General features: G+C 37.7%; 1 protein-coding gene across 1 annotated transcript; it reads right to left on the reverse strand.

The window, feature by feature from the left end:
- Positions 1-402: 402 nt before the first annotated feature.
- Positions 403-2245, reverse strand: LOC135210844 (uncharacterized). The gene is made up of 2 exons (XM_064243718.1): positions 563-2245; positions 403-499 (listed from the first exon to the last, which is right to left on the reverse strand). Exons 1-2 carry the CDS (start codon positions 1444-1446, stop codon positions 490-492), a joined length of 894 nt encoding a protein of 297 aa, XP_064099788.1. The 5' UTR covers positions 1447-2245; the 3' UTR covers positions 403-489.
- Between the last annotated feature and the right edge of the window lie 11728 nt (positions 2246-13973).

Raw genomic sequence — 13973 nt, forward strand, 5'->3', positions numbered from 1 at the left:
TCTTCCCTGTAGTTGGATTCTTCCCCACATTGTTCTTAACAGTCTGTTTGACATGGTCACCTCTTATTATTTGACCAACAGGCTTGGACTGCTGATCATTCCAATAACACTCCTGACTGAAGTGTCCTGCTCTTCCACACTTAAAGCACACAACATTAGGCTTTTGCAACTGTCTTGCAAAATTAGATGAGGATTTCACATTAGCTTGCTGAGGAGTATTATTACTTGCAGGTTTCCCACTTGTAAAATTGTTCCTGAAACCTGGATGAGACTTAAAATCTGGGCATGGTCGATTCTGGTACTTGACATTATAATTACGCCTGCTACTAATTATATTGTAGTCTTCACTCAGTGTAGCAACTTTGTCAAGTTTTTTAACCTCTCTCTCTCTCTCAAATAGGCTCTTATATGCTCAGGAATACCTTTAAAATATTGCTCTAAAACAACTAACTCTTCAAAAGTTGTAACTTTAGCTGCCTCCAACCATCTTTAAAAACACCTTCTCACTTTATAAGCATAATCCAAGAAAGTTACTTTTTCATCCAACCATCTTTAAAAACACCTTCTCACTTTATAAGCATAATCCAAGAAAGTTACTTTTTCATCCTTCCTTAAGTTTCTGAATCTTTCATTGTAGTACTCTGGGGTCAACTGGTATACTTGTAGCACATTATGTTTGAGCACCTTATAGTCTTTACACTGATCAGCTGTTAAGGCTAGATAGGCACTTCTCCCTTTACCAATCAAGACACTTTGCAGCAAAACTGACCATTTATCTTCTGGCCAACCCATACCTGAAGCCACATTCTCAAAGTGATCAAAGAACTCATCTGGAGCCTCTTCAGTAAACTTAGGGATTAACTTCTGCACTCTTACTACATCAAATGCAGGGTCTTGATTACCATGGTTAGGGTTAGACGGTGTTGCAGGTAAAGTGGATCTAGCTCTTATCAATTCCATCTCCCTTTCATGTCTTGCAATTTCTCTTTCCTCTTTTATCCTTTGCCTTTCGTCTTCTGCTACTTTTTCTTCTTCTCTTTCTCTTCTTTCTTGTTTTCCCCTGTCTATTCTGTCTTTTTCAGCTTGTATCCTCTCTCTTTCAGCCTGTATTTTCAGCTTAATCAAACTTTCTTCTGCTTCTATGCGTCTGAGTTCTAACTCTGCATCACTTTTCTCTTTCTTTTCTACTTGCTTATTTATAAGATCAGCCTGTGCTACATTCAACAACTCTTGAGCCAGTTCTAACTCATCATCATCAGTTATTCTACCAGAGTCTATCAATGCTTGCATGGCAATGCATTTGATTTGTGCTTTTATCATGCTACTAGACACATGACAACCACATGCTACTGCTAGAGCACTCCACTGTGCCTTAGTCAGAGTAGTTTCAGACAACACTTGGATGGAAGGGGCTGCTAAAAATTCCTGAGTATCGAATGGAGCCATTTTTCTCAAATACAATTCTTACAATAAAATGCAAAAACAAATAAATGGTCACTCTTCTGACAAAATATATTCCTAAAACCACCAGTATAAGCTAGAGTGATAATGTGATTTGTTTTCCTCCCTGGTTTCTGGGGATCATTGATACTTGGTACATAAAGTGCCAAATATCCCGGGTCTCTGGGCACCATTAATACTTGTGATGAAGTGGGCAGAGTATCTGAGTCTGGATACCATTAATACTTGGTGCACGAAATAGTCAAAGATCTGTGTCTGGACACCATTAATATTTGTTAACCCAAATTGCCAAGTATTTGGTTACTACACTGTACTTGCTAGTACAAGAGACCCTTTTATTTCTGGGTCTGGGACACCATTTGTACTTAGGGCACAGTTTGTTCAAGTACCTGGTTGTTACTTACCTCACTACAGCCAGACACCTGACCCTTCATCACAAATACTAAACGACTGAATACTCTAAAGGTAAGAGTGAGCCCATATATAACTGAACAGTCAAGAAAACAATCAGTCTAAGTTCGTTACAAAATGGATGTGAGGTAATCTTAGTTAAAGGGCATCACTCGTGCAACTTCAAATCTAAGTATTTCCCTGATTCAGTTTTATTTGTGGGAAACGTCACAATTATCACTCTATATTTCTACCTAAACAAAAATAAAATATAGTCTTTAATAGCTATATACTGGGGTTATAATAAAATGCTCATATAAATTTTAAATACAAAAATTTATTTCTAAATTCAAAATATTTAAGTGAAATACACAATCTCTGGGAAATTATTACTTGAAAACAAAAGTTTAATTAATTCTTGAGTTAATTATTAAGCAAAATCAAATCAAAGTTTACAGAAATTAATTAAATTAAATCATAAAGCAATAATTAAATTTGAAATTAAATTTAATTAAATGCAAGTTAATTCACAAGTGTAAGATTCAAAATTTACACAATAGAATATTATTCAAACTAATTAAACAAAATAAAGACAATGTAGAAAAACATAATGCATAATATGAAAACAATTAAAGTATTGACAGTACAAACATTAAGCATATAAAAATGGGATATGTCAAAAGAACAAAGCAAAAGATAAATGTTTAGAAATGATAAAACCTCGAAGTGTACTTCAAAACATTTGTAAAAATACCTTATACACAGCTGCAGCTTTCAAGCCTGTTACACACTTTCACACTTTCGGGGCGCCTTCACAAAAACCAACAGATATAATACTATGTTCAGATTCCACAAACAACACATATATTACTAAGAATTATATAAAAATGAGTGACCAGTTCGTTACGTTAAGTTAGTGAAACAGCCTCGCGAGAGAGAGAGAGAGAGAGAGAGAGAGAGAGAGAGAGAGAGAGAGAGAGAGAGAGCAATGTTACTCTCAAACGAACGCCGCCGAGTCTCAAAAGTGAATGAATAAGGTTCTCTCACCCCATAAACGTATGAGCGATTAGTATCTAGTTCAAGACGAAAACATATTACGTCATCTCTATAGGGATAGCCAATACAGGACCTCTTTGACTGCGTTCACATATGGCTATGAATAAGGCTCTCTTGTTCCTTCACAGGGCCGACAGCGATGGGGGGGTGGGGGGGGTGGGGGGGGGGGGTGGGGGGGGGGGGGAATTACGCACGTTTACATCGATAAAGAAATCAGCTTAGCTAAGACATTCTCAAAGTGGGAATACAACCCTCTTCACAGAGGCTAACATATAAGCACTTACGGTACTTCAAGATAAAAAGTTTGATCACTTAAGGCATGTTATCTTTAAATTTGGGAAATCTGAACACAGAAACAAACATTTCATAACATGATACACAAGTTCTGATGTGAATTAATCATATTACCACAATTATAATTGCATTCCAAACTTACATTATAAAAATATTCATAACTGTACGTAAAATAATTTCTATTGGCGTTTCTTTGATATATATAATTTATTGCTTAACTTTTGGCATCATAATCGTATAAAGATCTGATGATACGGCAACCGCTGTTGTTCAAACTTCTTCAACCGCCATCATTGCTTTAGCAACTTTCTGTGAGAGATTACCGCAAGAACTGCTTTAGCTGAATTAAACTTTAGAACTCTGTTAGCTGATTTGAACTTTGAATCATGATCCCAATGGGTCCTTTAAAGTTCCGTGTGAGTACTAAATCAAAGCATAAAATTTGGTGTGTTTTGAATTAAGTATAAAGAACCCATTTTGAAGCGGTAGGAAATTATGCTGGTGGGGAATCCTCGGAGCCCATCGACATTCCCTTCCAAAATTTTTCTTTTCATGATAGGTCTCCGCCACCCCCCTCTTTTGGAAGTGGCCTATTTTCTTCTCCAGCCTAATCATACTGGTAGAATGTCTCTTAAGTATCTTATACAGATTATGTAGCCTATTGGCTTTTTGCAGGTGGCCTGTGCTCGGTGGCCACTCGAGGTCACGTGGCGCCCCAGTCGGGCGGGAGTCCACCTCGTAGGGGCTAGTGCCGTCAGTGCACCTCATGCTGTTCATTGTAGGGATTACTTAATTGGTAATTTTAAGTAATGACTCCTGTGGTTACTTATACCTTGGGAATTTATTTTGGTAGATCTAGGGTACTTATCCGCAGCGGGCTAGACCATGGCAGTTGCGGTTTTTCTATGGAGTATTACCCACTGAACAAGAATTTTAAATAATATTTATTCGGACGACTGTAATTAACGCCCCCAGGGGCCAGTACTAAACACGGCAAAATACATTGGACGCCCCAATCCCTAGTGGATGTCTTATCCACGGTTACGTTCCTTGCAGTCCGTGCGGACAGCTTCTGTAGAAATACCTTTATTTCGGTTAATCTAAGCAATAGGGTAAAACACCGTAAGGGAGCGCAACCACTTTCCCTAAAAATAACTTTAGTACTTCCAGTAGCCTGCATTAGACGTTGGTCACAAGCCAACCTCCACGGAAGCAACACCTTGAGACTTTTACTTTCCTTCCGAAGTTGGGGAAACAACCGACTGGACTAGCTGTTCCAGTTTTCACCGTGTGTAGACCCACCCTCCGAAATAGTACTTTAACACGTCCTGACACCAGAGAGATGGACACTAGTCACCAGTCATCGGTGGTGAGAGCAACAGCTTGAGACCTCTACTCTCCTTTTGGAGTAAGTATTTTCTCCAGAGTTAGAAATTAAGGTCATATTTTACGATCAAACAGAAGTTAATGAAAGTCTAGCCATGCCCAGTGCAACCATACCTCCATGATGCTTTCGAAATTTTTACTTAAGACACCAACAGTTTAGAAGATTGACGCCATCTCGATGTTTGCAGTCACTTGTCAATAAACTTCCCATTCCATTTGCTAAATCCGCACACCACTTGTACCCATAGAGGCTGGGGCACTTTCTTTACAATTGTCAACAATGACACCAACCACTTGGCACATCCAAGGAAACTACGATTTTTTCAGTAGGAAGAAGAAACGTGCACTAGGTAATCATTTGGTATTTCTATAGAGGGAAACACCGCAGTCGATCCATCGTCATCGCGTGGCTCAGCCTTATTCACTCTAGGGTAAACAATCACGGACGATCCACCATCATCACGCTGGACAGGTCTTATTCACTCGATATTTAATTGGTGAAACAAGAAAACAATTAAAACTCTAAGCTTACCATTCAAAAGATTGAAGTTTCGTCAACATAATGTGATATATGAATGCCCCATACGAACTAAAATAAGCATGTGACGCTCTTCGTAAAATATGTTTTCAAGGCAGTTTTGCAATCCAATATGGCGGTTATCGTGTGGCTGGACGGGTCTGGTCACGGATGGACACCATCTTTCCCAGCCTTCCCAGCATTCATTTGAACAATATTAGTGTATATATGTAATGTTTATTGATCTTACTCAAGATTGCAGTTGTAATCAGCACAAGAAAACAACATTTTGTTGCCTATATTAGTGAAAGTATGAAACTTGTTATTCCCGGGGTCATGGTTTGAACTGAATCCATTTTTACCTTGTAATCGGTGGTTTCATCCTTACTGCCATCACAACTGAAACTCCACAGTGCTTATTTGATTGTTGTTATAAACATTTTGGTCTTAATTCACTCCACATTGCACTTGAACCACGTTGCTGTTCCTGGTTCCTAAGCGCGCACTCCACAAACACAGTTACGAGCAGCAGACGACGACACTGCAAAGTTTTATTCCCTTAATTGTTTACTTTACTCATTATTTAGTTCAACTTTACTTTGTTATTTCAAAATGTTTATTTAATTCATGTCTATTAAACCATTTTTGCAACCAAACTACCCCGAAAAATTACAGATATTTCTAAAGTAGATACAATCCAATGTTTCTAACCTTGTACATCTGGCTGCTGAAAACCATAGCGGAGCAGACTACGGATAAGTGGATTATATATATATATATATATATATATATATATATATATATATATATATATATATATATATAATTTTATTTTTGCTAGCACTTTTCCTTGTTTAAGTCTATATTAGTATTTTGATTTTTTAAAATAACTGTATGTCAGAAATAAATGTAACCTTTAATGTTTGCATGCTAAGAATGGCAAAATCATCGTTGCCACATTAGTGGAGCTTCACACATTCGTCGATGCATTATTATAAACAGTTTCCATGAATTCTAGTTGTCATAGTAATGCAACAATGATAAAATTGCTTTGATATTAATGTATATATACTTTCAATACATAGGCTAATTTCACCAATTTCCACGTTTTGTGTAAGTCTTATACCCAGTTTGGAGGGTGAACACACCAATTGGCAACAGAGAGAGAGAAAGGAAGGCGGCGAAGGAAGGAAGGAGGACAGGGGTGGCAGTGGAGGGGGGGGAGGGGGGGGGGGGGGGGAGAGGGTAGGTGGAGCTTTTTACGCGTGTTCGTATCCATTTCTGGATAATGAAATTTTTGTCTCTTGGTACAAGGACAAGTGTCGTTATTCTTTACCATTAGTGATTCACGATACCCTTATAAATTACGGCACTGGGGCGTAATGCAATATAGCAAAATCTCGTTCTGATACGAGTGTTCGTTACAGAAATATTGCCAAAAAACATGCTTGCACTGTCTCTGAAACCCATAGTAGGTATGCTGCTTAATTGTCAATCAAGTATTTTTTACAAGCTAGCTATTTTATAAATTTGTATTTTTCTCAATCAAAACATGTGCCCCTCAATGCTAACTTTCCTCTTTTAACGACTTTCTGGTCATTGCAAATTCGGCCCCATTAATTTCTTATGGTGCGAAAACAGAGAGGCCCAGGGAGCGAAAGCGATTATGTCACACTACAGCGGTAATCTGGCCGTAAAACATCTTCATATATCCAAAAAGTAAATAATAAAGATATATATGTGCATTACAATTACAACAATTACATGAATAGCTGATAACAATCTGCATGAATAACTGGTAAACTGTTCTGCAAAAAAGTTGAGTATAGCAATTCATCTACAATAGGTACGAAAGTCAAGATGTCGTGACGTCATAATACAGGACTTAAAAGAACGTTCTAATTCCGAAAAATAATTACTTAAATTTGAGTCAGGAATAGAGTTACTTTTTCAATAACGAATATTTTCAAATTAATCATCATAAATATATAAATAAAATATTGATGTTTTACTATTTATTTAAATGATTATCTAGTGCACGCCATAGATATAAAAGCCTAGATGCCGCATCGGCCGGCCGGACATACGTCAACAAGTCCGCCATCTTGGCGCGGTAATTCAAACAATGCAGCAGGCTGCAGTATATGACGTTTTTCCGCCACTATTCGCTTAATATTGCACAGATTTTCTTGTCTGATGGCTCATTACAAAGCTTACATAATTCCCTACAAGGATCTAATAAAATAAAGTTGTTCCTTATTGTTTGAAAGTTAACTTGCAATGACTTTGTTTTAGCAGGTAGGGGGAAGGAGGGGGCTAGTTGTACACAAATGTTAATATTTACCCATAACTATTGCTGTAAAGAATAATTTGAAATGCTGTGATAAGACAGATGACTAAAGTAGGCCTACAGCTATGGATCTGTGCAACTTAAGTAAAATCTTTGTCTCTCGAAGTGCTCTGTTAAAAAATCCCCCAATATAATTTTTGGCACAGGCCTACAAGTTTAAGTCATAAAACTGTAGGGTTGAGCCTAAAATAAACTACAGTAGGCCCTAGAATAACTAGGATTTCTGTGTTATCTAGCCTTTGCATCTCTGATCTGCTGCTCCTTTGAGCCTGGTGGTGGGGTTCTTCCATTTTTTTGGAACGGGATACTCCTCAGTGAATTCTGACTGACTCTAGACCTGGCTTTGGAAAATTTAGCGGGTATCAAGAGACCTCGTCTAGTGGCAAAAGTGACCTATCTCTAGACCTAATTTTATATGGTGAAATACTTATATAGAACTTAAATTTTTCACAAAACCACCTTTAATTTGCTCAGACTAAGATATATCATTATTATGGGCAAGCATTAAACAGTTCAATATAGCTCATCTCTAGACCTGTGTTGTCAAGGACCCAAATTATTAGGTATACCTTATTTGGGATAAGGGCCTGGGCCATCTCTATACTTCTATAGACCAAAATTGCCAAAATGAGCCAATCCTGACGAGCAACCCTGTATACCCGGTCATAGTAACCGTCCCCCCCACCCACTGAGCCTTTCAGCCTAGACCACAATCATAAGGCCAGTCTAATTTTTTTTCAGCTAACTGTTCATTGGTTTGGTCACACATGTATAAATTTAAAGCTGTGGGTGGCCTTATGGGTCATTAAGCCTATATGTACTTTGAAGTAACAACTCTCAAAATGTATTGCACAATGATTTATTTTCATGATATTTGTTCTTACATTGAATGTATATATAACATTTATTGTACATCTGTGCATTTATTTATAAATATTCCCAGCAATTTAAACAAGTTTTTTTATCATTGCTGTTTCCAACAGTTTAATGATACTACATTGTAATGATAATCTATATGCATTGGTATGAAATCAGCAGGCTATATCAAAACATCAACAAAAACTCATTATGTGCCTTGCTTGGCCATTTAGTTCTTATTACAAGGACCAGATTAACACTAATATTACATAGCTATAATGCAGTGAAAGAAATCTAGAAACATCAAATTAGTGTCCAACATTTTACCCTATTGACCTAATGGCCCTTAAACAATATTGTTTTAACCATTTTTTTTCGTAGGCTGTCCTATCACAGCATTTCAAATTATTGTTTACAGCAATAGTTATGGGTAAAATATTAACATTTGTGTACAACTAGCCCCTTCCCCCTACCTGCTAAAACAAAGTCATTGTAAGTCAACTTTCAAACAATAAGGAACAACTTTATTTTATTAGATCCTTGTAGGGAATTATGTAAGCTTTGTAACGAGCCATCAGACAAGAAAATCCGTGCAATATTAAGCGAATAGTGGCGAAAAAACGTCATATACTGCAGCCTGCTGCATTGTTTGAATTACCGCCCCAAGATGGCGGGCCTGATGACGTGCGCCAGCCTATTCAGTTAGCGCCCGATGCGGCATCTAGGCTTTTATATCTATGGTGCACGCTTCGTCGTCGTCTTCTACCAAAACAGTAGTTTCCTTAAAAACGTCGTTAGGGACCGTGTTCCGATTGTTGTGATGAAAGTGCCCCAGCATCTATGGGTAGTACAAGTGGTGTGCGGATTTATCACAGGAAATGGGAAGTTTGTTGACACAAGCAACTCCACAAACATCTAGATGGCGTCAATCTTCTAAGATATTTAAGTGTAAGTAAAAATTTTGAAAGCTTTTTGGTAAGATTTGCACTGCGTTGGACACCCTTTACACTACCCTCTGTTTAATGCTTTAAATTTGGCCTTAATTTCTAACTTTGGAGAAAATACTTACTTCGAAAGGAGAGTAGAGGTCTATAGCTCAGTCTCTCACCAACAACAAGTCGTGACTGATGCCCATCTCCGGTGTCAGGACGTGTTATAAGTACTTTTTTGGTGGGTGGCATGCCGTGATTGTCGGTGAGTTGAGCCAGGCCATGCGGTTGTTTGCCCTAAGACACAAACACGTGTAAATTGGTGAAATTAGCCTATGTATTGAAAATATATATACTTAACTATTTAAGCAATTTTATCATTATTGCATTACTATGACAACTAGAATTCATAGAAACAGTTTATAATAATGCGTCGACGTATATGTGAAGCTCCACTAGTGTGGCAACGATGATTTTGCCATTCTTAGCATGCAAACATTAAGGGTTACATTTATTTCTGGCATACAGTTATTTAAAAGAAATCAAAATGCTAGCAAAAAAAAAAAAAAAAAAAAAAAAAAAAAACTATAACCCACTTATCCGTAGTCTGTTCCGCTACAGTTTTCGGCAGCCAGATGTACAACAAGGTTAGAAACATTGGATTGCATCTACTTCAGAAATATCAGTAATTTTTCAGGGTAATTTGGTTGCAAAAATGGGGTAATAGACATGGATTAAATAAACATTTTGAAATAAAGTAAAGTTGAACTAAATAATGAGTAAAGTACACAATTAAGGGAATAAAACTTTGCAGTGTCGTCGTCTGCTGCTTGTAACTGTGTTTGTGGAGTGTGCGCTTAGGAACCAGGAACAGCAACGTGGTTCAAATGCAGTGTGGAGTGAATTAAGACCAAAATGTGTATAAAATAACAATCAAATAAGCACTGTGGAGTTTCAGTTGTGATGGCAGTAAGGATAAAATAAAAATGTCGAAAATTGTATGTTTCCTAACTATACAAACCTGAGGTCATTTAACAATAGGAATGTAACTTGCGGCAGCTGGAACCGGTCGTAGGCTTCGAACAAGGGAGTACGGTAGTTAACTGCTTGTCCGACAGTCAGCGCATAACGTGACTGGGAGGAGAACCACTTTGCTTTAGGCCCAGGAAAAACAGTGTGAGGGGTGGCATGAGGTGGGAGTGTGTGTAAAGGACCTCAGGTTTGTATAGTTAGGAAAAATACAATTTTTGACAAATTGTTATTTGCTCCGGTACGTAATACAAACAATCGGTCCTTTAACAATAGGAAGACACTTCGTGGCTCTTGATGCCATGTGTTGTGCTGGGGCATGGATGAATCTTTGCGGGCTGCTTCGTATGTTGCATACACTGCCCTTAGGGCATCTACACTACAAACAGAATCACATGACCTGTAAAGGTCTCTATTTATTATCCCATCCCTTAGACCTACCATAAGCTTTCTAATGAGCATATAGGTATTCAGACAAATCACAATGACACCTAGGGCACTGGAAGCCACAGTCCATGGCCTTTTGAGAGCACTTTGCAAAATATTCACTATTGAACTCCTCACGCTCTTGCATACACACACAAAACTCAGCCCAATGCACAGTCTGGTTCGATGCACGCAGAACCATGGCCCCTATAGCATCCAAAGCCCATTCTGGAGACAAGTAAGCCCACTGTAAATCACTATACCTGGCATCCAGCGTAAGTTGCAACTCTGGGGTGCAATGAAGCCTGATGTGTTGAACTGCATCCGCTGGTTGAAGCTTATGTAGCCTAAGCCAATGTGTCATGGACCGTTTCCAAGTCCTGTAGGAGGCTGATGACATTTCCAAAGCACACTTCTCCGGTAGCGGTAGGGCCGGGGCCATGGGGCTGCTCTGTAGATGAAAACCACTCGCCATTGTAGCCAAACGGTCGTTAAGGGCTTGCAATGCATCTCGACCCTCGGCAACCACATGTTGCAGAGCTGGTGATCTTGACGCCACTCCGACGGGAGTAGAGTACTGTGGGCACCCCTGGAGGATCGTTGTGCCCTCCTTGCCGTGAAAGATGGTCTCCCTGGTGTTGACATGATTATTCTTTATGTATCCTACTCACTGCGCCATGTAGGAAACAGAAGGAAACCCGTGTGTCACTAGAGTGCTTTATTACACGTCCAGTCCATACAGAGGTGTGACTACAAGTGAGTTGCAGTCACTCACAAGTCACAGGGTTGCCGCGAAGTCCGCACGTCACCGAGAAACTAGCTCCGCACCGGGAGGTGTATTAATTGACAAGTTATGTAATGTTATGTTGCTACACTAACTAGACGAAATAGTCACCCTGGTTATATTATATTAACCGTATCTTTTCCAGTATATGAGTTGTGTTTACTAATTATATCTTTTTAGAGTTAGATTTTCCCCTTTCCGAAATTCAGGTGCTTCATATATTTTGAAACATTACGTAACTTTACTGATAGTCAAATTTAGAATCGAACGAGATACGCGGACAATGTTCAGTTGAAGCTGGTTTATTACATTCGATATATATATATATATATATATATATATATATATATATATATATATATATATATATATATATATATGTGTGTGTGTGTGTGTGTGTGGTGTGTGTGTGTGTGTGTGTGTGATTACTGTTTCATATTCATGATTGTTGTATATGATTTGATGCGTAAATTAGGCTATAAAGTGAACAAGGGCAAGTAAAGTTATTCATAAAGTTTTCTGCAAAAAGTGGGAAGTTACAAAAAACTGCACTAAAATGTATTTCTTTACTAAAAACGGTTGCTTTTCATTCATTTCTTTGCGTTCCCCACAGAGTATGTTGACAAGCTCCATAAATCCTTCGATATTCATAAGTAGTTTATTTTTTTTTTTAAGCCACATTTGTCACTTTAGGTAATAGGCTATGCTGTATGTTAAATCAAACGTTTGCTGAAGTATTAATGATAATAAACAACCTAGTATATAACATAGGTCTAGGCTTAAAATCAATGCCATAAACATTGTAAACTGACAAAACGATACGAAACATGTAGGTCTATATGCCACCTTTTAAGATCCGGATATTTTGAAATGAGATATTTTCCCAAGAGAATGGACAGCATATTATGCATGATTTATGGTATATATGTGCCAGTCCTAAGCCAAACGAATGCCCTATTCAGGGCTATGAGTTTCAAAAAATTGGAAAAGAGCACATCATAATTGGTCTTTTTTTATCAATAAGCTACATTAATATAAAGAAAATCCACGATTATAATACACCACTTTCTAGCATACTGATATCGAAACTAATTCGGTTAAAATCAGTTGAAACACTTCAACTATGAAATTGCCTAATACAATTTGCAGTTATTTTCTCAAAAAAATAAATAAAAACTCGTTACACATGACTAAGTTTACATTAATGTAAGTCAGTCTTCAGCCTAAGATTTCACAAATTAACCAAATTTTACTAACCTAGCTATATATATAATTACAAAGGCAAATTGAAGATTGGACCTAAAGAACGAAAGCATTGGGTTACGTCATCTGCTGTTGACAAAATCGGTTCTTAATTGAAAATCGTATATGATCGTATTGGCTCACGAACACTCGATACTAGTGAAAATGGTTAATTTAAAAAAAAATATTATTTTCAAAAATATATAATTTAAATCATTTTTTATTAATGAATTTTTTTTTTAAAGCATATATACAATGCGGACCTACAGCGCCGCATACGTGAGGAGTGCAGAGCTCAGCTCTGCCATAGAGCTCTGCATTCAATGCCTCACCCTCTAATCCTCTCAGCACTTTCGGGTCATTTCTCCGCGCTTTGGCAACACTTGCAGACACGCTGGCTACATTGGCGCCAATCGCGCCACCCTCTCGGCAACAGACATTACACAAGTTCAACCATCCTACAGTTGCATATCAAATGGAGCGTACCTTCTTGAGACAAATGTGAAGACACTGCTGAAATTAACCACTTTCACTTACAGACCATTAGGTAAACAAATTACTTTTCCATCATAATTATTTAGAAAAGTTTCATATACACAATGAATCCGGAACTTCAAGATCACTTTATTAAGTACCTCGCATTTCTTGAACGCCAATCAAATTTCAATATCAATTCTCAGCTTTTCAAAAATTACATCATCAACATCATCCAAGTTTGGTTTACCCGAAAACATTACACCAACGGAGTCTTTTCTCCTAATGGGTGGAGTATAAATTGAAGCCATTTTCCGTCCGAACGCTCTAGACGTCACTTCTATTACGTCACAGCCATAGCCTGAGGGCATATAGACACCACCTTAGATATTCATATTGTCCTTGTTCACAGATATATTCGATAAGAATAGGAGCTTGTAAAATGTCGACCTTTGTTTACTCTGCTCTTCTTCTTCCTTCCTTCAGGCGTACTCGGTGTTCAAAAAGGTTGAGTATGTTGGCTTAAAGACTGCGGTGAAGGGGCAGTTAAGGTATGAACTAACTCTTTTTCTTTCCAAGCAAAATGATAAATTTTGTTCTTTAAGAGTTACTTTTATATTTTTTAGAAATAAATACCATCTCAACAAATATATAAATTTCGTGTTTGCTAAAGTTATGCAGTGGAAATGATTTATGGATATTGGAACACAAGAATAAAAAAAATCAAGGTAATACTAAAACAGTCAATGGTTATTTCAACGAAAGCATATCCTAAGC

Source organism: Macrobrachium nipponense, chromosome 4 (genome assembly GCF_015104395.2).
Source record: "Macrobrachium nipponense isolate FS-2020 chromosome 4, ASM1510439v2, whole genome shotgun sequence".
Classification (NCBI taxonomy): domain Eukaryota; kingdom Metazoa; phylum Arthropoda; class Malacostraca; order Decapoda; family Palaemonidae; genus Macrobrachium; species Macrobrachium nipponense.

What these genes read in the sequence shown, in the direction of transcription:
- LOC135210844 (XM_064243718.1), bottom strand. Translation starts at nt 1,446, where the DNA reads ATGGCTCCATTCGATACTCAGGAATTTTTAGCAGCCCCTTCCATCCAA.